The sequence below is a fragment of the Phragmites australis genome, chromosome 20 (genome assembly GCF_958298935.1).
Source record: "Phragmites australis chromosome 20, lpPhrAust1.1, whole genome shotgun sequence".
NCBI classification, from domain to species: domain Eukaryota; kingdom Viridiplantae; phylum Streptophyta; class Magnoliopsida; order Poales; family Poaceae; genus Phragmites; species Phragmites australis.
In genome coordinates this window covers 15,317,930-15,343,286 of record NC_084940.1, presented here as the reverse complement: position 1 = coordinate 15,343,286, position 25,357 = coordinate 15,317,930, and the positions used below count along the sequence as shown (strand labels likewise).

Below are 25,357 nucleotides of genomic sequence, written 5' to 3'. Positions count from 1 at the left end.
GATGGTTTTTTGCTTCCATTCTCCATATCTCCCTTATATGGTGAAAATGTGTAGATAAAAGTCAGTGTGCTTGCATTTAAGACATTTGGTTTGTACTCTGCACAGCATGATTGGGATCGAGCAGTACTCGTTGCCTGCTAGCGGATCCGACAACTCCCAGTGTTTTAATTTCTTCAGTTACATGCTGTTGCAACCACTGCTTCCAAATGGCAGTGACTAGAATGTCAGTCTCACTGATAGGATCAGGCCCATCACTGTTGGATGTATGTGACCATGCTCCTTCTGCAAAGCTGCTGCTTTCTGGTGTTTATTCTCCTCTCTTTGCTTTCATCTGCAGAAACAGTTGAAAGTCATAGCCTGCTCTTTCTTCCAGATGAACAGAAAAGGTTGAATCTGATGTCCAACCGGCCTGTTTGGTCCGTGTCAGTTCTTCTGTCCTGTGTTGCGTGTCATACATAGTCTGATCGGTATGTATGAATGGAATAACATAAAAGGTTAGGTTAGTGATATCTTGGCATGTCCTGCGTTTGCACAAGGCTGAATTCTGAATTACACAGTTATCATCTCTCTCATCAGTGCTTTCTCTCTTTGCCTAGAAAAACAAGAGCAGGTATTTATTTGGTATACCTGTGCTACCATGAGATCTAGATGGAGCGGGGCGTGCCCCCACCTGCATGTCTTACATCGGTGTTCCGTCTCACCCTGATTTGAGATCGGATGAAATTTTTTTACCCCATTCTGCCCCCATGAAGCCCCAACTTTGACCCGACCCACCTGTCCTGTCCTATCTAAAATCGTTAAAAACTCTAGATCAAGTTTAATTAGAAGATAATAGCTACAATAACCTACAAATCAATAAAAATCCACATCTAAGATTCATGGAACATAACATAATGTAACAATAGTTATATGTATGCATTAATTTACTAAAAATTTTATTACAAAAGGACAACAAACTTCTTAATAAACCCACTAAACGTGCGTATAACATATACTTTGAGGTAGAACAGGTCAGGGCAAACCTTGACCCGCCCTCACCTGATCGATGCCCCACCCCGTCTTGCCCTGACAACAATTAAAATAATAATAAACCCACCATAACGGGAGCAGGGTGGATGGAAACTTGATGGGTCGGGTGGGGACTTAGGGAAATATGATAATTCTGTACACTTTTGTATACTGCCACTATATACTTGTGTAAGCTTTATACAGCCACCTGTATTTGTCTACAGATAGGTTGCCATGATTCAGGCTAGCACTCAGGCATGGCACCAGCAGAACCATAGGCAATCATTCTCCTCCTCCATGGCAGCCCTCATTGTCTACCAGACAGAGGACAAACGAAAAAAATGAAATGTTTTGGGAAGACTGTATTGCAAACTAGGAAAATTTCAAGCTTCAGTTAAACAAACAATAACAGAGAATTGCTAGCAAAGCATGAGACATCGACATTTGCAGCGAATCTGACCGTATTGCACCAATTGCAGATGAAAGACGGCATTTGAAAAACCATGTGATTTCATTGCTCTATTTTTGTAAAACTTCACTAAACAACATCTAAACATCCCATCCATGGCACTTGTATTATCTAACCATATCTCTATTGCTCAACTAAAAGATCCAAAACCCAAAGGAACACGCAAATTATGTTTGACCTTTTTGGGAGTACACCAATGTTATCCAATCAGGCAAAGTATCAGCTTTTGCCTTTTGCACAAACAAGCGCCTAATTTTAAGATCAGTGTGCAAAGAGCTCCCTTTCTTACATGCAAAGTGATGGTGACATCAAAAGGCACAAGCAAACCCTGTCCTGAGATGCCGGGAGCACCGTGCAGCTGCTACGGCTGGAGAGTGCCCTGTTCCGGACCGTCTGGTGTGTGGATCAACGGTTCAGATCAACCCATTGATCGAACCCCGTGGAGCTTCATGCCATGCCCAGCCACCGCCGGAGGAGACGGACGAACTACCACACAAGATAGATAGCTCATGGCCAGACATTTTCAATTGCTTAGGCATTGCAAATGCTCAGAGCTCTAGCGTTCACTTAAGGAAGTGGGCATCCAGGTTTGAGCTCGGACGGTGCGGCTCTCGACGGCAATTTGTCCTAAGTTTTTTCAGACGAATTTCTGTGCTCAGTTGGGATATAATTTCATATAGTTCTGTCGAAGGGATGAAGCTACGGGTCATTGTCGCCAAAGTCTCGATGCTCCTACCTAGATTACGACGCGTTTATCGGCGATCACACGCCTTCTGACTTCATGCGAATATATATCCGTTAATTGGTACCTCCATTTAACATGAATAAGATTATGGAAACCTCAATTTCGAAACCAAAGAAAAAGGCGGCACGTGCGCACCGTGGCACGCACACGTGCGGATGCACGCTTGGCATGCTGTCTTATCCTGGGTTGGCTCAGCTACCTAATACCAGATCCTTTTGAAATTGCCTGAAACAGCGACACTTGCTCGCCACATCCGTCTAGAAATTTTGTCTGGAAAGCAGAAGAGGTTGTTTCGTCTGTGACAAAAGCTAGCGTCAAGGCATGACGTAGCAAGGGTAAAACGGACCTTTGAATGGCGCAAGTCGCTTAAAATTAACCTTTTTGTGTTATGCTGATTGTAGTCATAGATCGACAGCCCGACACTACAATCTCTCTCTCTCTCTCTCTCTCTCTCCAATCCACTTGCACCTAACCAAAGAGTCAGTAAGTAATCAGGCATTCAAGTCAGAAAGTTGTATAGATCAATATGGAAATGCAGGCATCACTTTTTGACAGCAGAAAAGCAAATGAACTTGGTTGGAAAGAGAGTGTTTCAGGTATGAAAATACTAGAAAACCTTGTGCACACAACCGATGCTTCCAAACCAAACCTCAACAGGTTGGAGTAAGACTTTATACAGCTCCATCCAACTAACAAAAGGAAGGCCAACGGGCCACTGGCCTGAAATTGTGGATCCTGTTTAACCTCGTCATGGTTCGAGTCCTAAGATCTGCCGGGTGCACATCGAAAAAAAATTCTATGAGATCTTTTTCTGAAAGATCCCTACGAGACCTCCATCTATGTTGTCATTCTCTGATCTAATGACTGGCACGTGCAACTAAGAGGAAGGAGAGGGACACGTATATGCATAAGAAGAGGTATTTCTATGAGACCGAATCTCTTATAACTTCGTTCCGTGCACCTTCCCCTGACCAATCTTTTTGATCAAAAGAGCATAGAACGAAAACAAAACCGCATTTATACCTGTCTAGAAAAGAATATGAAGTTGTCATACACATCATGCATGCATCAGTAAGCTGAACAATATCATGTGCAGACGGAATCAACCATGCTGATGAAGCAGATGATACCTCAGATGCCAAGATGATTTATTTATTAGAGACTGAGTACACGCTTCATATATTAAAAGAATATGTATACAAACTATGCCTTATCTTCTCCTGCTGCTTAGTTTGTCCACAAAGGACCACAACTACCTGCCTACCACATCCATCTCAGACCTGGTCAGCAGAAAGAATAGATGACAAATTAGTACAGGGTGCAGAACTGAAAAACCTTCTTTCTGTTGCTCAGTTTTGTCATCATAGCAATCATGCAAGGAGAAGAGAAAGCAATTTTCGATATGTACCTACTCAATTTTCAGGTACAGTCAACAAAATCTAAGGACTGGATTTTGTCGACACCCTGAGAAACATGCTTTTGCAACTGCCAATTTGCAGCATCAGGAATATCAATTTTGTCAAACATAGATAGCAGTGCTGAAGAAATAGGAGATATTAAGTCTCAGTCACCTATAGATATTTTGAAATTCTCTTATGTCTAGTTATATCTGAAATATGAATCAGAAACTGACAGAAGCAAGAAGGTCAATTGTTGCAAAGATTGCGTTGCTCTCTGCATAAAAATTTAGGTGTAAAACAAGGTCAAAGGTATAAAAAAAAGGAGTATAAACTGAGAGTCTGCATCAAGTTGCAAGACAATATGACATTCAGAAATCGAAATTTAGGTGTAGGCAAAAAGGTCAGAACAGAAGCAGGTGCAGAAAAGCTATCTGCATTTTTTTCGAAAAGACCGACAAGAGCATTGCCGATTTTTGCATAGAAGAAGAAAAGAATCAGCCTACTTTATAAGAGAAACAGGATCCGAAAACCTCGCAATTATGCGGTTTAAACGATAGCCGGCATATAACCCCACGACGATATTATGACCTCAACTTGAAAACAGACGTCCACACCAGAAGGCACAACCAGACAACAGACAAAACTAACCCAACTCAACTCGTGCGCTAACCAATCAAACGACTATCTCCCACACAACTCGGTCGGCGGAGACCAGCTCCTACGCTACCACAAACTTGATTGATGGAGCCCTGCTCCCATACCGCCACAACACAACTCGATTGGCGGAGCCTTGCTTCCATGCCGCACTACTCTGTTACACAAGTCAGCAGCGCGTTGCTTCGAAAGAGCGTGCATTGGAACAAAATCGCTGTCAAGAAGCGCCAAACATGAATGAAGAGCCATCGTGAATTGAGGACGTAGGGGTAAACCTACAGAAGAATTCGGCGGTTCAAATTGAACCCGGTCGAGCCACCACTAAGCCGACGACCAGCGTGACGTGAGAATTGGACCTCCAGACCGACGCCAAGGAGGATGCAACGTCGAGTCGCTGCCATCGCCCGGGCGGTTGCCTGAATGAGGTTTTCATTAAGAAGCTCCTGGGAGGGGAGTGGGGAGACGCCCTGACAACCAATGGCTCCCACTCCTCGCCCCTCGCGCACTGCCAGCCCGCGCAAGGGCCACAACCAAAGCAGTAGCATCGCCGTCACCTCTCAGCCACGTCGTCCCACAGCCATCCTAGTGTCACAAAGCTCCTCACGGGCTCAATTTGCAGAAAAGGGGGAGGTCGGGCAATGGGAGGAGCAACCACAAGCGTTAGGAGCTGGGACCGGTACGGTGCCGCCTCCACTAGATGCAGCGCCACCTCCTCGTAGCTACGCCAACCCAGTGTTATGAAGCTCCCCACAAACTCAACCTGCAGAAGAAGAGGATACCAAACAAGAGAAGGAGCAACACAAACACCCTGAGCTGGGAAAGAGAGGCGGCCACCGCCGATGGCGCAACGCAGGCGGGCCCCGCCAAAGGCAACATGGCGGCAGGAGCGTGTGCCATGCCAGCGCACCACCTGCATTACATCCTCAACAACAATTTTTTTTTTTTTGCAAGGACATCCTCAACAACATTGATGCTGAAATGCTGGGAATTTGATTCTAAAATACTTGCACGATCTCTTCAACAGAAGGGAGCAGCTTTTCTGCAATTATGCCCTACCCATCCTTCCCTGTTGGCACATTCGCGTACTATATACAGTGACTGGAATCAAAATTACAACTTTTTCTACTAAATTGGAGGAGACTATCTGTTGCTACTTCGGACCTAAAATGATTGAGCTAGTATGCTGTTCTATTCCTCCAGAGAATCAAAATCTGCAAGGATCAGAAAACATTACGTCTATTTCTCTGCTGATTCATCTATAGTCGAAGAATTGATCGAGAAGCCGTCAAGGAAGTCACTGTCAGAGTCTAGCTGTAGCTCTTTGAACATTGCCATGACCTGAATCATGGTTGGCCTTCGGTTAGGCCGGTCGTCCAAACACTCGCAAGCGATCTTCAGATACTGATAGAACTCAGCTTCCCCTGACTTTGTGTCTGCCAGTGTAGGATCAAAGATCTCACTGCTTCTGTTCTCCTTAACCATCTGCTTCACCCAACCGACAAGATTATTGTCTCCAAATTCAGTTGGATCGATGGGCTTCTTCCCTGATAGTAGCTCCAAAAGCACAACGCCATAGCTGTAGACATCGCCCTTGGTCGTGCACCTGAAGCTTTGGTAGTACTCAGGTGGCACATACCCTGGCGTGCCTGCGAGTGTGCTCACGCTCAGATGAGTATCAAGTGCATTCATAAGCCTTGCCATTCCGAAGTCCGAGACACGGGCCTCGAGGTTGCTATCAAGGAGCACATTACTTGACTTCATGTCCCGGTGAATGATGTGGGGGATGCAGCTATGGTGGAGGAAAGCAAGGCCCCTTGCTGAACCAATTGCAATCTTCTTCCTTGCTGCCCAGTCAAGCTTCACAGTAGCCTTGGCCTTGTCGTGCAGCACAACATCTAGACTGCCATGCTTCATGTACTCGTAGACGAGGAGACGCTCATCACCGATCTTGCAATAACCGAGCAACGGTACGAGGTTGCGGTGCTTGATCTTGCCTATGGTCTCCATCTCTGCAATGAACTCCCTGTCACCTTGGCCTGTGAAATGAATTAGCTTCTTGATGGCAACAACAGTACCATCCTTGAGCTTGGCCTTGTATACCTCACCAAACCCCCCTGAGCCTATGAGGGTCTCTGCACTGAAGCCATTTGTAGCCTCGAGGAGATGCGCAAAGGTGAGCTTCCTCAGTGGCTTCTCAAATGTGGCCACATTGATGCTTAGCGGCTCGGGAACACCCGAAAGCTTCCAGCTTGTTGTGCCAGATATTGGGAGGCTTTCTATGTACCCGGTTCTCACTTCTTCAGTCTTCTGGTTCGCCCGGAGTTTGCAGAGAGTGACCAGCAGCAAGAGCAGTATGAGCGCAGAGAGCGCGACTCCGATAACTATGCTTGCGCCAATGACCTTCCTCCTCCCATTAGGCAACACTCGTGGCTCGCCTCCCCGCCCCGGATCATGACCACAAGGAGGCAAAGGTATGCCGCAGAGGCCAGAGTTGTTAGCATACCGGGACTGCGGGAATGTGGTGAGCTGGCCAGATGAAGGGATTGGGCCAGACAGATTGTTGTTGGAGACGTCAAAGTCGGCAAGCCGACTCAAACCACCGAGACCTGGGGGGATGCCACCACTGAGTTGATTGTTCGAGAGGTCGAGTGCGCCAATCGACGTGAGCCCTGAGAATGCATATGGTATTGTACCATTGAGCTCATTGTGCCCCAAGTTAAGGACTTGCAGATACATCATGTTCCCTAGGCTCGCCGGAATTGCGCCGGTGAGGCCATTGTATGAGAGGTCGAGGAAGATCATGCTTCCATTGCGACTGAATGTGTACACCGTTGTGCCAGTGTATATCCTTGTGGATGGGCAGAGGTGCACGGCTGGGAACGCGGCCAGCCTCTCTGGCCGGATACCAAAGAACTCGAAGAGCACACCGGCACCGGGGCAGATATTGCCGGCCTCGTTCCGTAGGAATGCAAACTGCTTGCCTGACACAATTCCCCCCGGAACGAGCCCTGCCTGGTCTGCTAACTCTGGTGGTATTGTGCCGGTGAAGCTGTTGCTGTTGAGGTCGAGCCAGATGAGGTTGTTGCAGCTTCCGAGCTCCGCTGGCACATGACCAGAGAGCTGATTCTTGTTGAGTTGCAGAATGGCAAGCTCCTGGAGCTTACCAAAGCCCCGAGGCACGCTCCCGGTGAGACGGTTGCCGGAGAGCGACACCCAGATGAGATTGACGCAGTTGGTGATGGAAGGAGGGATGCTTCCAGTGAAGCTGTTGTAGCTTATCACCAATGTCTCCAATGTAGTACTATTGGAGCAAAGCATGTCTGGAATCTCGCCGGAGAGGCCATTCGCCCACATGACAAGATCAACAAGCTTCGGCAGCGCCAATATTTCTGTTGGGATCTGGCCAACCAGCAAGTTGAAGCTGAGATCAATGGACTCCAGATTGGCGCAATTGCCAAGCGACCGCGGCACTGTGCCATTGATGTAATTGTTCGGGAGGAACAGCTTCCGCAGTGATGGCAGTGACGAGCACAGGTCTGACATAATCTCACCGTCGAGCTCATTGGACCCAAGGTCGATCACCTCAAGCAATGGGCAACCCGCCGAGAGAACTGGCAGCGGGTTCTGGCCGGTGATGTTGTTGAACGAAAGCCGCAGAATACGGAGTGAGGAGATGGTGCTGACGACAGTGACCACAAAGTCCCCGGAGAGCTGGTTGCCACCGAGGTCAAGCACCTCGAGGGACCTGCACTTTGCAAAGCTCGCCGGCAAGCCACCAACCAGCCGGTTGCTTGACAGGTCCAGCTCAACAATTCGGCCGCACAACTGGCTCAGCTCATCCGGTATCGGGCCGGAAAACTCGTTGCCGGCCAATGCCAATCGCTTCAGCGACGAGAAGCCCGTCAAGAACGTCGGTATCGGGCCGGAGAGGAGCTTGTTCCCCGACATGTCCAGCGTCTCAAGGCGGCGGCAGTTGGCGAGGCTCGGTGGCAATCTGGTGCTGCTCAGGCCATTGTAGGACCAATCCAGCACCATCAGGTTCGTGCAAGCGCCGAAGTCGTACGCCGAGACATCGCCAGTGAAGTTGTTCCCGGCGATGCTGAGGTTCGTCAAGTTGGCCGGCGCCGAGGCCATGATCCCGGCAGGCAGCGCGCCGGACATGAGGTTCCATGACACGTCGAGCACAGAGACCTCGCTGCACGGCGCGAGCTCCAGCAGCAGCCCGGCGAACTGGTTGGCGGAGAGGTTGAGGTACCGCAGGCGGTGGCAGCCGGTGAAGGAGTAGTTCAGAAGGCTGGCGTCCTCCAGGCGGTTGCGCGACAGGTCGAGCGCTCGCAGCGACGGCGCGAACGGGAACCCGCCGCCGACGAGATGGTTCCTCGACAGGTTCAACGACCGCAGCGCGCCGCAAGGCGCCAGGAACGCCGGGGGCAGCGTCCCGTTGAAGGCGTTCGACGACATGTCCACCTCCACGAGCGCGCACGGCGTGGCCGCGGCGTGCGAGAGGTTGCCGTAGAAGGCATTGCCGCCGAGGTCGAGGCGCTGGAGCGCCGGGAGCGCAAGGAGCGCGTCGAGCCTGAGCTCACCGGCGAGCGCCATGCCGCTGAGGTTGACGGCGACGACGCGGCCATCGGGCTGCGGCGCGCACGAGACGCCGGCCCACGAGCACGGTGCCGCGGTGGAGTTCACCGCGCCGCGCTCCCAGGTCGTGAGCGTGCCGCGCGGGTCGTCCACCACCGACGCGCGCCTGAAGGCGAGCAGCGCCGCGGCCTCCACGGCGCTGGCAATGGCGGGCAACGGCACCTGAAGCAGCACCACCGCCACCACCACCAAGAAGTAGGCGGCCGCTGTCGTGGAGGGCGCGGAGGCGGCCATGGCTTCGCGTCGCTGGCTCTAATTCGCACGCGCCGATTCTCGCAAGGAAGAAGAGAACCAATTGGAGAAGATGGCCGCAAGGTTCTTGCGTCGTGCCGAGTCCTTGGACGCCTTCACATGTCGATGACGCGAATCTGCAGTACGACGCCTCTGCAAATTTGCAGAGAAATTCTCGCATCATTAATGAATCCAACACAAATTCGTGGCATGAATCGCTTCGAACAAAACAAAGAAGGAAAAAGAAGAAGAGCACAAGGAATCTTTAGAAGGGAAAGCAACCAAGAACAGCTGAAGAATTGGACATGCAGCAGCAAATGCAAAATTCTTGGTGCACACTGCAGACCACACCTAAAGAGATATCCCAAAATTGAAAGAGTCCATGAACCAAATCGGAGAGGAGGCCAACTCCAACTTGGGGCCCAATAAACCAACCTCAACATGTCTCAAGAATACAAGAACCTGCAGGAAAACAGCAAAACTACCAAGAAACCAAAATTAAGCCAACAAGAACAACCAAACATTTGAATCAAGAAACCATTAGCACCAAAGCAGAACCAAGAAGAAGCTGCTCACCTTGGCCAAGCGAAGAGCTGCGCAAGAACCCAAACCCTCAGCAAAGGTGGAGGAACCCTCTCATGCAGCAACCACAGATCAGCCTGCTACTGCAACAACGGGAGACGAAGAGAGGGAGAGAGCAGGAGAGCAGGGAGAAGACGCAGAGGAAGAGGAGAGAGAAGCAAAAGCAGAGCACACCCAGGAGACCATTTAAGTAGACGGAGAGAGAGAGAGAACAAAAGGGCGCTAATGAACCCCGCCACTAGGTTAATCGTTCCTTTCCGGATTATTAAAACCTCGCCGAGCTTGTTTGCTTGCGACGGCAATTAGCCCGGGGTCGAATTGTTTAATCATTTAGTTTATTTAATGGCGGGGAAGGTTGGAAGAGTAATTGTTGGGCTCTTGCGAGGGGCTGATAGATAAAGGTGTTTCTTCTGGTTTTGTGTCTGAGTGTCTCAGCATCCAAGCCGGTCAAACGTGGGATTTTATTCCGCCGAGCCCGGCCTTTTGGCATCGCCCATCTCTTCCCTCTTGCATTGCTTCCAGAGTCTCTCACACACACATACCCAAAGAAATTTCTTAATTTTAGTTTTGCTTTTCAATGTAAACTTCTTTTCAGGGTGTGTTGAAGAGAGAAGATTTTGTGTTTGGAGTTATTAGAAAGAACAAAATGTAATTACAAATCTTACCACACGGACAAGTCGTGATCTTGCCCCGCTAAACCTTAGCCATGGGCCCACATCATATCGCCACCTCTTCAAGGACAACCGGTATCATGCAAGATTTTCCAAAGACCTGAGAAATTTTGACTGAAATCCTCAAAACAAACCATAGTGTGGTAAATGGAAAATCCATAAAGAAGTTACTTTCGATCTACTTTCGTAAATACCAAAGGTTTGAAGAATTACATGTTTGGAGTTATTTGTATGTTTGGTTTGCATGTGTAACTTTAATTTGATAAGTTTGATGTTAGCGCATCACTCTATCTTTATTTTGTTTTGTAGTCATAAAAAAAAAAGCAGTGCCGAATATAAAATCATCAAATTCTAGAGATATAGTAGAGCAGACAACTTTGGAGCCCAAGTGTCACCTAGCAAAACTCTAGCACTGATATATCGTCACTTCTAGATAAACATCTTGTTCTCGTAAAAGGTTTTACCAGAGACCTGATGTCTTTGTTAGTTGGCTTTTGCCTTGATGACAATGAGAAATTTCAACCAGACTCCCAAAAAATAAATCAGCATTGTATTGTATGAAAGAAAAACCCAAACATGTTTTACTTTGCTCTATGTTGTACAGAAATCCAAGCATCCTCAAATTGTCAAAATCCTATATAGGGCATTTGTATATCGAGTGAAATTTCCGATCCTTCTTGGCACTACAGAGGTTTTTGACCCACATTTCAGTGAGGCGTTGCTAAGTGGCAAAAAAGAAATGAAAGTTTGTTGGGAAGGAGATAAATTTCAGACGCAGTGGTAAAAGGGAAACTAACCCTTCTTCCTTTTGGTTTGTGAGCACATGCCGTTCCCTATTTTGAGATGCTTTCTACATACCTAATGCTGTTCATCTGAAGTAAAAAGTGCATGTAAATATATAGAAATAGGCAGGGGTAGTACCAACAAGGAACTCATTGGATAATGCTCACTCAGATACATCGCCAAGACGCCAACCTGCATGTGTTAGGTTTAAAGTTTTAAAGCAGTATAATACTCTATACCTAGAACGTACAGTACACCTAATTCTATCACGCGTGCTGCCTGCTCATCCTTCAAAGTTAGGGCTTAATATTTTTCCTATATACCTACATAGTACAAATTATTAACATGCATGTTGAATAGATGAGTTTGGTTATTTTTAGACCTTGTTACATTAATTTACCACATTCTTTCAGAAAGGCTTTTGGCCATATGAAATAGCACATTATGGAATAGGCCTGTTTGGCAGAATTTTTAAAAGCAATCGAGTTACTTTTATCTACTGTAAAAATACTATGTTCGAAGCGAGCTATACCATAGAGTTTGGTGGTGCTTGGGCTCCTACGTCCCATTTATGGTTGTCATTGCAATTTTTTAGCGACAGATGAAATTTGTTCTATTCTAATATTATATAGTGGGCAAATAAATAAATGACTCTGCTATGTATCAAACTTAGGATTTTTTTAGATTAAAAAGTTACAGAACCTCCTTCAAATTGAGGCTTTCAAAATTTTAAAGAAACACTAGCTAGGAGCCTGTGAAGGTAGCTAAAAATAAACTATAGTTCATGTGAAAAGTTACCATGGAATCACCAAAGATGTTTGAACGGTTCTCCAAGTTACAGCTTAAAATTATCCAAAATTACAAAAAAGTTACGGCTTATAAAAGTATCCAAAGCATCTAACCCTATGGTCACAAACTGGAGTCACATGTTGATGTTCTTATTTCATTATATGGTGGTGGAGTATAAAGACGAGGGCTAAATGAATCAGCTAGTTGTTTATTATCTTGACTCCAGAGAGTAGGGAGCTTTGGAAGTCAATAATAGGCTTCTTTAACAGCATGTGAAGCGAGAAAGCAAAAGATATATATAGTTTATTTATATTCAGTCTTTTTTTTCTCCTCTTCGATCGAAGAATATGAAAATATATCCTCTTTGCTAGGTGAATATATATATAAAGTAAATTTTGAGGTTGCATGATGCCAGTGCATTTTTTTTGTATTTTTGTTTCTTTCTTCCTTGTTGGTAATAAGTAAAAAAAAGTGCCAGATATGAGGTGAAAATGTTGGGAAAATATCACTTTCAGATTTAATTATTTTAAAATTTAAATATAACATGAACAAAAACATATGCAAACAATGAGCTCGACAAGCTTCCCGGCAACTCCGACGAGCATCGACTAGATCTGACTAGCTATCCGAGAAGGATTCCAACTAGCTCCGATGAGCCCCAACTAGCTTTCCGATGAGCCCCAACAAGCTTTCCGAATATGTAATGGAACGCAATGTACATACCGGACAACAGCGTGAGATGTAAAGGCCCCTGTTGTCAAACCCCCCACCAATCCTAACCTAGCAATAGAGCATGCATATGCACCATAACATCATATTTCATACATTTGGCTTTTGTTTTAAGTGTTCAAAACATTTTGAAAATAGTATGTCGCCAAGCAACTCAAGTTTCCGCCATATATTTATGAGTGGAAATTACTTTTGGAATAGTTTAGATAGTCTAAAACCATTTAGGAAGAAAAGGGAAAAAATAGCAGGAAAAAGGGGAAAGGTGGGAGAACTTACTGCACGTGGGTCCAACCGGCGGTATGACCAGGCCTACTCGTGGTCTAACTGTCGGGGCTCAGAACGCCCACTTAAAACCTCATCAACCACCTCTCTTCTCTTTCCCTCACTCATTTCTATCTCCACCCAAAACTGAGAGAGAGAGACAAGGAAGCACCACCTTGACCACCACGATTGCCGAAGATCGACGGAGAAGACTTCCCTGAGCTTCACCAAGCCTCTCTAAGCTCCTCCCAGCCATCATCCTCGCCGGAGAAGCTTCCCACACGTCTTCTTCCACCTTAAGGCCGAGTTTCACCTCAGAGCCCAATCTCCAAATCGAAGCCTCCCCGGAGTCGGCCAAACCCCTAGGAAGCTTTTCCACACCAAGGTGATACTTCCTCCACCGTTTCCCCGACATCCCCGAGCTCCACCCTAAACCCATTTGCTTAGACCCAAGCCCAACCCTTAGCCATGGATGTCATCCATGGGGTCCTTGAGTTTAGCCCCGTGCATATCGCCCAAACCACCCAAAATGAACTCCCTTAGCCTTGTAGAGTGTTTTAGTACCACCCTTGGTCGAAGGCATCGCCAGAGCCTTCGTCGGCGACCTCGCTGAGGTACTACTGGTTAGGCCCTGCGGTCTGACCGCCACCTAGGCTAGTTTGACCGCTGGATTGGAACTTGGCCGGTTAGAATCAAGTTCAGACTCCATAGTCAGGAGTTAGACCATCATTGTGGCCGGTCTGACTGCCATGGATTTGGTCTGACCGCCATATCCCCTTAGAACCAATTTGTTCTCTGTTCAACCCCCACGGTCTGACCGCCATTTACCCAGAACCTAGTAAGTTTAGGTTGTCTCATGTGTTGTTTAAATATCTTCTATCCCAACTAATCAAGCATTCTTTTGCAAATGTTTTCATGGCATGACACATTGCACCTCGTTCACGATCATGCATCATAAGCCTACCTCTTAGCTCGTTCTTTAATTTATTCGATGTGTTGTTCCATTGGTTAGATAGTGACGTGTCGATGGTTCAAGAGGTTGAGGCCGATATCGAACCAGAGGTATACATGAGTGAAGCAATAGAAAACCAAGGCAAGCATATATGCATACTTAACCCTTACTTTGGATCTTTGTGATATCCAATTTTGATAAAGTATCATAATATGTATGTCATGCATGTTTAGCGAGTTGATGTTAGGGTTTTGTGGGTAGATCCTAATTGATGCATTGTCCTATCTTGAAATTATTTATCTCTTGATCTATTGTAACGCGAAGTGTCATTATATAATTGTCAAACTTAAAATGAATGTGGTGTGCTTACCAAGCTTATGTCAACAGTATAAGGTGAGCGGTGGAATGTTCCTTCAATCATGAGCTATAAGGTTTAATCATTATTCACAATGAAAATTATGTTGGGTTGAAGAGTTTGTGAGAATGAGATGTGGTGTGGGCGGTGTTAGGGGCAGGTCGGTAGAGGAACCCAGATACCATAGGCCGCTTGCATTGATTAAGTATTAACCGTTGTTTGCCATTGGCTTAAGCACTTTTCGTACCTCCACATATTCGATAAATGTACGAAAGAGCCAATTATCATATGTCGTGCTAACACATGACTTGTGACTCTATGACACATAAGAGAAAAAGAATGAGGAGAAGCAAGGTGACGGGGAGCCGGAGGTATCCGGGACACTCTCACGGTAATCCTGATGCTATAGGGGCAAATGCAAGTGGGTAGTTCTGGGTATGAGAAATGTTGTCTTGGAGGTCAAGTGGATGGACCCAAGTCGTGTAGGTAAAGATGTACCTCTTGTAGGGTTTAAGATCAATTCAAATTATCATGCTCTTGGTTATGAGCATGCTTAATGTCTATCCGCATCAATCGTAGTATTTCTGATATTGGGTTAAGGTGATTGTTGGGAAGTGACTCGTGTATGTCTATGATGAGATGAGCAGGTTCTTATGTTGTTGAGTTCATTCTTATGTTCTTGTGATAGGATAGCATAAGTTTTAAGATATGTTAGGTGCTCACACTCTTGAGTCAATAAACTGCTTTGCGTATAAATTCATTTAACCTTGTGGCTAGGGATGGCAATTAAACCCTATTACCAGTTTACCTGTGGCTAAATACCCTAATAGGGCCTAGTATGTGTAGCATTTAATACTCACGAGTACTTTTGTGGGAAAAAAATACTACCCGATGGGTATACGGGTATATGTATGGGTAAGGCATACCCATACCCGTGTCACTTGTTTACCTGTATAGATTTATGACATGTGGGTCTTTTGCTCCAAAACCCGAATCTCTCACATACATATGCACATCCAATGCATCTGACCCCTCACTGCCCCAGCTCGCCCTGACCCACCCTACCCTATCATCCTGCCCCGCCGCCTTGCCCCTACTCGCCCTACTGCCAGGACGCCATCGCCCCGCCCTAGCTCACCTCGCGTCGACACCCTATTGCCTTGGCCCTCCCCCTTGCCCTACCGCCCCACCCCTGCTCACCCTACCGCTAGGACGTCGCCCTGCGCTGCCCCCACGCCACCACCCACGGGTATACCCACGAGTGACGGGTTTGGTGCTAGCCTTTTGCCCACAGATGTTCAAGGGTATACCTGCGGGCGGGTAAAAAACCGGCGGTTACGGGATATGGCTGAGCACTACCCGTACCCACTGTACCCGATTGTCATCCCTACTTGTGGTCGACTCCTTGTTACTCATTCCAATTGCATAATAATTGGAGTCATGTTATTATCTGTACCCAATATGAGTAAGCCTTGCGAGTACCTTCGTACTCATGTTACTATCATTGAGTTTTTGCAGGTGAGAATGAATTAGTGTACAACTACTTCAGTCCCGCCGATATCGGTGACAGGCAAGAGTATTGATGGGCTACTCGTGGCGACTCGGTGATACCTTAGGGTAAATGGCGGCACCTCTTTTGTTGTTTATAGACGTTATTCTATTGCGTAGCGACATTAACATGCTATGATATAACTTGATGTATTTTGTTTATTCTAGCGTTTATTGATGTAATGTTGAGAGTCCGAACTTGTTTAAATGGCTCTCATCCTTTAATTTCAGTAAATAGTATTTTAAATTATTGAACTTGTAATGACTTAAAGACTTGTAATATATTTACATTAATCACTCTTTACTATGTCTTGTTATGATGAAGCTTGTTGTAAAAGTGTGTGTTCTGATCTTAGGCATAAAATACATACCGGGACTAGCGGGATTGGATTCATCTCAATCAATTCATAGCTGCGATTATTGTTTTGAGATGTGGGTTAGCACATAACACGTCAAGAGGCGGGTGTGTAACTCACATAGGTCTCATACACATCTCTTTCGATGCATTATGTATCACATTCTGTGATAGTTCCTTTGAAAATTAATCTGCATGGTTTTTAGCCATTTGGATATAATCCAACCTATCACTCCAGAGTTTCTCAGTTTTTTGATAGATTTCAATCATCTCTTTACATGTCTTGAAGATTTCATGTTGTCCTTATTATTGTTCACTTTGACAATAATCGTTTGATTATCACAACTTATAATGATGGTCGGTATCGATTTTTTGACTACTGGCAAATCCATCAAGAGCTCATAAATTCATTCTGTCTCAACAGTGGATGTGTCTAACGATGTGAGTTTTGCTTCCATGGTTGACCTTGTCAAGATGGTATGTTTGCAAGACCTCCATGAAATAGTAGCACTTTCAAGAGTGAATACATATCCACTTGTTCCTTAATCTCATCAATATTGGATATCCAATTTGAATCACTATAACCCTCTAGTATTGATGGGTACCCAGTATAGTGAAGTCCATAATTCATAGTATCTAGAAGGTAGTGCATGACTTGTTCAAGCATACGCCAATGATCATCACCTGGGTTAGAAGTAAGCCAGCTCAATTTGCTCATAGCAAATGAGATATCAGGTCTTGTCACATTTGCTAGGTAGATGATTGATCCGATTATCTAGGAGTATCTCAATTGATCTCTAACAATCCTTTTATTCTTTCAAAGTATTAAATTAGGATCATAAGGTGTTGGAGCGATCTTGCTATCCATGTTGCCAAAGCAGATCAAGATCATTTCCACATAATGAGATTGCGAAAGTGTAATCCCATTATCACCTCTGATCAACTTGATGTTTAAGATCACATCAGCCTCTCCTAGATCTTTCATATCAAAAAATTAGATCAATATGACTTAACCTCATTAATCACATCAGGATTTGTACCAAAATTAGTATGTCACCAACATACAAGAAAAAAAATAACCTACTCACCCCCACCATGCCGATAATACACACATCTATCAGCTTCATTAAAAGCAAAGTCTGCAAATGTTAAAGTTCTATTGAATTTCTCATGTCATTGCTTAGGAGCTTGTTTGAGGCCACACAAAGATTTCAATAGCTTACATACCTTGTCCTCCTGAACTTCTATTACAAACCCATCAGGCTGATCCATATAAATTTTCTCATCTAACTCTCCATTAAGAAAAGCTATTTTAACGTCCATCTGATGAACGAGAAGACCATGTGAGGCAGCCAAGGAAAGTAGAACTCGTCAATCTAGTGACAGGTGAATAAGTATCAAAGAAATATTTGTCTTCTTTTTGGGTATAACCCTTAGCCACAAACTGAGCCTTATACTTTTCAATAGTACCATCAGACCTAAGTTTGTTTTTTAACAACCACTTGCAACCCACAGGTTTACAACTATAAGGTCTATATGTGACTTCCCAAGTCTCTTTGGTGAGAATGGAATTCATCTCGTTAAGAATTGCATCCTTCTAGTAGTCTACATTTGGAGATGCATATGCTTCTGAAATAGACTTGTGAGTGTCATACATAAGGTATACAGTGAAATCATCACCAAAGTGTTTTATTTTCCTTTGTCTCTTACTTCTCCTTGGAGCCTCACTGTCATCCTCCTCATGAACTAGCTCATGTGTTTGTTTAGAATACTCAAGTGGTGTGATAGGTTTAGGAATTATCTCTAAGGTCTGACTAGAAGTGTTATGTATATCCTTCATGGGAAAAATATTCTCAAAGAAAGTAGCATCTATAGACTCTATAATTGTATCGACAAGCATGTCAGGTACCTCAGATTTAACTACTAAAAACCTATAGGCAATGCTACGATCAGAATACCCCAGAAAGATATAATACATTATTTTAGGTCCCAGCTTACACTTTTTAGTTATTGGTACATTGATTTTTGCCAAGCATCCCCAAGTGTGTAAATAAGAAAGCGATAGTTTTCTCTCTTCCCATTCTTCATATGAGATTTTCTCCTTATTCTTAGTAGGAACTCTATTTAGAACATGACACGAAATCAACAAGACATCCTCTCATGATACCTTAGATAATCCAACAGTGTCCAACATAGCATTAATCAAGTTAGTTAGGATGCGGTTCTTCCTTTTGGCTACCCTGTTTGATTGGGGCAAATAGAGTCATTCTCTCACGAATAATTCCATATTCCTTATAGAATAAGTCAAAATCACTAGAGAAATATTCACCACCATGATCTGGCCTAAGTCTTTTGATTTTTCTTTCCAATTGATTTTCAACTTATGCCTTATATATTTTAAAGTAGTATTGACGATGACTACTAGATAACTACCATACCCGGGCACCCTAGGATTTTTTGCAATTCTCAGGGCATATCTCTATCTTCAGAAAAATGATAACTGGATTAAAGCAAACTACCTGTAGGTACCCAGGGTATCCTGTAAACAGAGAAGTTTATCTCCAAGAATGTCTAGGAAGACTCCAGAGGATATACGATGCCCCATATATAAAAAGCCCGGGGCCCCTGCGAATGGAAGTTGGACAAGTGGAAGAAGTCTTTTAGAAGTCATACAAGCCAGAAGACATCACAAGCTGAGCAAGAAAGTCGCCGACTAGGTTTAAATCCATTTAGGCTAGCCATGCAGCCCCCATGTACAAGCTCATATCAATGCAATACAAACATAACATAGTGTTATTATCCTAAGGGAGGCCTAAATCTATCTAAAAACCCCAATGTGTGTTCCTTTGATTCATCTACTCGAAGCATCCCCTTTTATTCTACAAGTTCGTAAGATCGGCGGTTCACTAATCGTCGATAGCTGGCACCATCCATGGGGATGATGACAATAGGTGTTGAAGATTGTATATATAATATGTTGTTGGCTTCGCCCAAGTCTACGCCGAGGACTTGTTTTTTGGATTGGGGGTTCTACGACAACTTTACGCCTCTCCCTGATGAGCTGACAATCGATTGGGTGAATTTCAATGAAGATCTTTTTGGCAATGATTCTAGTGATAAGGTAAGTCGCTTTATGGATCAATGCACCAAGGATAATGGCATCAAGTTTGAACCGCTTCCCTGCCAAGACAATTGTAAATGCCCAATTCACCACAAGTCGGGATCTTCCTCTGTAACTTCTAACAACATGGATTGCCAATATATCTATTTGGAGCAATCCAATGATAAATCCATGATGGATATGGACACTTACTCTAGTGGAGGTTACCTCCAAGAAGTGTTCACCATCGTAGATAGGGTGACAGTTTAGACCATCATGATGATGACCCTACAAACGCACATGGTCCTCCCACTCTGGGTCAAGGTGTCGGCCACCAACATATGAACACATCGACCCAGAACCTAAATCCTAATGGAGTGCCAGTTTTATCGTCTCTCTACCATCAGCAGGGGACTCAACACTTAAGATCTGCGACCGCCAAGAGGCTCCTCCTACTAGAGGCCATCATGCGCCCGTCGACCACAGATCTGACGACCTTGGCCTGCAAGGACTGGATGAACTCGGTGATCGACTTGACCAAAGAGGTTCTCGTCCAGGCCAAGAATTCCCAACGGGCCATAGCTGGAAACAGCATTGCCCAGGGTAGATCACACAATCCCCTGTCATGACATTATCATATTCAGAGAGGCATAACCCCCAGAACAAGTCTTCCCGGGATCATATTCAGAGAGGCGTAACCCCCAGAACAACCTGACAAATATCCATCGCCGAGCCTTACCATTCAAAGATCATCCAATCAATGACTTGCGCAAGGTCATCGATAGCCGGCGAAGACATCTAAGGAACCCTGAGGTGGCATCATCTGCCCCTCGACGATATGATCGAGGGACATCCCGACACTGTTCAAGTAGGGGCCGATCCATGACCGCCATGGAAAAAAAAACATGAGGCTATCAAAACCAGGCAGGGCGCCATCATCGGGTTCCTAGACTTCTCTCCAGATCTACAGAATGTAAAGTAGCTAACAAGGTTCCACCACAGGTCGATTGAGAAGTACAACGGGAGCACAAACCCTGTTGAGTTCCTCTAGATCAATACAATGGCCATCCAGGCGACTGGAGGGGACAAGAACATAATGGTAAATTATCTCCCCATAACCCTTGAAGGGGCAGCCAGGACATGGTTGACCAATCTAGCGCTAGGGAAAACCTACTCGTGGGAGCAGCTTTGCGACATATTTCAAGCTAACTTTCAGGGTACGTATGTTCACCCTGGCATGAAAAATGACCTCCATCACTGCGAGCAAATGTTGAATGAAACCTTGCATGAGTTCATGTGCCGCTTCAACAATACCTGGAACACCACCCCTAAGATCAGCAACTATGATGTCATCCAGACGTTCACTCAAGGGGTTAAGAGATAGCGATGTGTTGAAGACATCCCTAGAAAGGATCCTGAAATGGTCAAAGAGCTCATGTAGATCATCGACAAGTTTGCCAAGGCTGAGGATGCACTCTTCTACATCAAGGAGAAGCCTTAGGGCATCAAGCGTCCTCAACCCAGGCTCGACTGTGACAAGGTCAAGAGCAAGCACAAGAAGAACACCAAGGGATGTAATGGCAAGAAAGCTAAATCTAAGTTTTTTACAAATCTGTGTAGAATCCATCCCGACAAGCGCTCTAGGTCTTCCTGGAGCAAGAGCTTCATGGCAAGCTTCGGCAAGCGCGATGATAAGCCTTGGTGCATCCTCCACCAGATTGACAACCATAGCCTCCCTGAGTGCCGCCTCTAGAAGAAGGTGGTCAAGGTGGAGGTCGAAAAAGAGGTCAAAGGAAAGAAGATGTAGGTTGCGGCCCAGAGTATAGACACCAGCTCCAGCAAGTGAGGAAGACACCAACATGATATCTTTTTAGTCGAATGAGAGGATGATCGACCACATGTTCGATGGCTCCGCCTCCTATGACTCCAAGAGGTAGTACAAGATAGTGGTCCGAGAAGTCATAGCTATCATCCCTAAGGGTCATCGGACCGTTAAGTGGTCAAACGTCGAGATCTCCTTTGGCCCAAATGATTGCCCTGAGAACTTCGTATTGCCAGGCCGCTTTCTGATAGTGGTTGAGCCTATGATAAACAATTGCAAGGTCACTCGAGTACTCATTGATGGAGGGAGTTCCCTAAACATCCTATTTGCTGGTGCACTTGAAGGGATACAAATCTCCTGATCTGCTATCAAGATGGTTATTCAAGTATTCTACGGTATAGTACTTGGATCTTCAACTACTCCTATTGGCCAGATACCGCTTCCTGTTACCTTCGGGAAGCAAGACAATTTTTGGATAGAAAATTATGTTCGATGTGGTCAACTATAAGAAGGCATACAACGCTATCTTGGAAAGATCTACTCTCTATATATTCATGGCCTCTGCGCATTATGCTTATCAGTGCATGAAGATCTCATGACTCAAAGGAGTCATTACTATACAGGGCTGCCCAAAAGTATGCCTATGTTGCGACAAACGAAATCTGGACATGGCCACACAACATCAACCCGACAAGAAGATGAAAACCTCAAGACCTAAGGCAGTCGTGAAATCTCATGGTGAAATTAGAGCAGTTCCTTTGGACCCGGTAAAGCCTTCTAAGACCATCCAGATTGGCTCTAACCTGGATCCTAAATAGGAACTCGTGCTCATCACTTTTCTCTAGGAAAACACCATCGTGTTTGCATGGCAACCGTTTGACATGGCCAGTATCCCTAGGGAGGTAATTAAGCACAAACTAGCCATCTTGCCTAACGCAAAGCTGGTCAAGCAGAAACTCCAGTGGTTCATGCCCGATCGAAAGGAAGCAACCAAAGAAAAAAAATCAAAAGGCTCACCAAGGAAGGATTCATCAAAGAGGTGGATCATCCTGAATGGCTCGCCAACCCCGTCATGGTCAAAAAATCAAATGACAAGTGGTGAATGTTTGTTGACTTCACCGATCTTAACAAAGTCTACCCTAAGGATGCTTTCCCTCTACCACGAATAGACCAGATAGTTGACTCCATATCTAACCATGACTATCTAAGCCTTCTTTATGCCTACTCTGGTTATCACCAGATTAGAATGCATTCAGAAGATGAGGAGAAGACCACCTTTATCGCTCTATTTGGAGTCTATTGCTATGTCAAGATGCCCTTTGGATTGAAGAATGCCGGTGCCACGTACTAACATGGAATGCAAATAACACTCCATGATCAGATTGGCTAGAATGACGAGGCCTACGTCAATGATCTCATCGTCAAAACCAAAAAGAAGGAAGATATCATCTCCAACCTACAAGAGACATTCAATAACCTACGCAAGAATCGAGTCATGCTAAACCCGGAGAAATGCGCATTTGGGGTTGATACGGGGAAGCTACTCGGTTACCCAGTGTCATATCAGGGGATCAAAGTTAATCCCTAGAAGATCAAAGCCATTTAAGAGATGCAACCCACAGGTCAGTACGAGAGGTTCATAGACTAATTAGGTGAATGGCTGCCCTCAGCCATTTTATTTCCTGACTTGGAGATCGAGGACTTATCTTCTTCAAGTTATTGCGATAACATGACAAGTTTTAATGGACAAAAGAGGCATATGAGGCATTCAAGAATCTGAATAGGTATATTTCTTCTCCCATATGCTAATCACTCCCAACCCAAATGAAGATCTTCTCCTATACATCGTGACTGAACTACATGCAGTGAGTGGGGTTTTGGTGGTGGAAAGAGAAGTGCTAGATAAATGAAAGAAAAACCATCAATCAGTGTACTACATCAGTGAGATACTCCACAGTCCCAAAGAGCACTACGCGCAAGTGCTGAAGCTATTGTATGTTGTGCTCATGGCCTTTCGCAAGCTACAGAATTATTTCTAGGCTCACAAGATCATCATACCATCAATATTCCCATTCGGTGAGATCCAGCACAACAGAATGCAATAGACTAATTCGCCAAGTGATCCATCGAGCTGAGGGAATTCGGCATTTGCTTCATGCCTCGAACAACAATCGAGTCACAAGTACTCGCTTACTTCGTGGTTGAATGGACATAGCTTGATCAACCCCAGGGCGATCGTGGTGACATATCAGATGTATGGCCTCTATTCTTTGACGGATCGCTCATGCTTCAAGACGCGGGTGTTGGGATTATACTAATATCTTCCATGGGAGAAAACATGCAATATGCTTTGCATATTGATTTTTTGGCCATGAATAATGTAGCCAAATATGAGGGTCTGCTCTTCGAACTCTGAGTAGCTTCTGCTTTTGGTATCCGCCGCCTACTCGTGAAAGATGATTCATAGTTAGTGGTAAAGCAAGTTAGAAAGGAGTATCAAACCTCGAATAAGACCATGACAGATTGCCTTGCGGAGGTGAGGAAGTTAGAAAAGAAATTCATCGAACTTGAGGTCAAATATATCCCAAGTAAGGATAATTTCCTTGCCGCCTAGCATCTTCACAATCTCCAGGACAAACCAGGATTTTCATAGTGAAACTCTCGAAGCCATATATGAAATCATTAGATGACATGGCTGAAAGGAGTGGTGGTCTCCAAGACCTATAACCAGCTCAGGGTCTCACTAGGGATCGACGCCCCAAAAGGAGTCACGGAAGAACTCGTTGCTCAGCTCGAAAGAGAAGATTCATGGATGGACCCAATCCGCAAGTACCTTCAAGATCGAGTTATGCTTGAAGACAATGCACTAACCAAGCAAATTTCTTGTCAATCCAGGATGTATACCTTGGTGGACAGCACTCTCTATCGAAGAGGCGCTCACGAAGTACTCATGAAATGCATCTCTTATAATTAGGGTAGAAAACTACTCAAAGAAATCCATGGAGGGGTGTGTGGAGTTCATGCTTCTTTCTAAACCCTGGTCGGAAAGGCATTCAGACAAGTTTTTATTGGCCTATGGCTCTCCATAATGTGAGTGACTTGGTAAAAAAGTGTACCAGTTGTCAATTTCACAGCAGATGAGTACATCAACCCTCTTAAGCTCTACAGACGATCCCCTTGTGGTGGCCATTCATGACTTGGGGACTGGATATTTTGGGGCTCTTCCTGGTAGCGCCCGGGGGCTTCAAATTCCTATTCGTAGCTATCGATACTTTCTCCAAGTGGATTGAAGCCAATCTAGTTGATAAAATCACTTCGGCAGTTGTCAAGAAGTTCATCATGAAGAGCATCATGACTAGGTTCGGTGTCCCGAGTAGGATCATCACCGACAACGGCACCCAGTTCTTCGGTGCGATGGTCATCGATTACAGTGAAGGACTAGGCACTACAGTTCACTTTATGTCTGTGGCTGATCCACAAAGTAATGGACAGGTTGAGCGAGCAAACATTCTGATACTTCAAGGAATCAAGACCCGCATCTTCAACTGTTATCCTCATATGCTAAAGCATGGACTTCCAAATTGCCTAATGTGCTATGGACACTCCAAACAACATCCAGTAGGGTGACGAGTGAAACACCATTCTTCCTAGTCTATAGGGCCGAAGCAATGCTGCCCTATGAGCTAAAGATGAAATCTCCCCGAGTTGAACTGTACGCCGACAACGATGAAATCCCGAGAAGACAGGATGACCTTAATGTTCTTTAAGGAAAAAAAGACATAAGTGTTGATAAGATCAGCATGGTACCAGCAAGACCTTCGATGTTACCATGACCAGAACATCTGTAAAAGATCCTTCACACTTGGAGATCTGGTTCTACGACTCGTACATAACCAAAAAAAAAGCAACAAGCCATCTCCAGAGTGGGAAGGTTCTTATAGTGTTGTTGAGTCTAACTGACATGGGTCATATATGTTAGCTATGGAGGATGGTCAAGTCCTTAAAAAATCTTGGAATACCGACTAGCTTCGTAAGTTCTATGTGTAAGTACTTAGGATATATTTTGTAATATTAGTTGTCATATTACACAAATCATTATATGTCTTTTTTACATATTTCGACCCAATGCCTTCAAGAGCTGAGATAAGCCACTATTTGGGAATTTACACCCATACGCGCACTTGAGATTCTAGACTGTCCATCCCGGAATCCTTCCTTGATAACTAGTTGGGGGCTTCAAGTATACTCAGACTACAAAACTT

The 25,357-nt window shown here is 45.0% G+C and overlaps 1 protein-coding gene across 2 annotated transcripts; it reads right to left on the bottom strand.

The window, feature by feature from the left end:
• Positions 1 to 5,247: 5,247 nt before the first annotated feature.
• Positions 5,248 to 9,927, bottom strand: LOC133902526 (brassinosteroid LRR receptor kinase BRL1-like). Of its 2 annotated transcripts, XM_062344143.1 has the most exons (3): positions 9,725 to 9,927; positions 9,584 to 9,610; positions 5,248 to 9,301 (listed from the first exon to the last, which is right to left on the bottom strand). In XM_062344143.1, exon 3 carries the CDS (start codon positions 9,149 to 9,151, stop codon positions 5,513 to 5,515), a length of 3,639 nt encoding a protein of 1,212 aa, XP_062200127.1. In that variant the 5' UTR covers positions 9,152 to 9,301; positions 9,584 to 9,610; positions 9,725 to 9,927; the 3' UTR covers positions 5,248 to 5,512. The 2 variants fall into 2 exon arrangements, with proteins under 2 accessions (XP_062200127.1, XP_062200126.1); XM_062344142.1 differs by lacking the exon at positions 9,584 to 9,610.
• Positions 9,928 to 25,357: the final 15,430 nt, after the last annotated feature.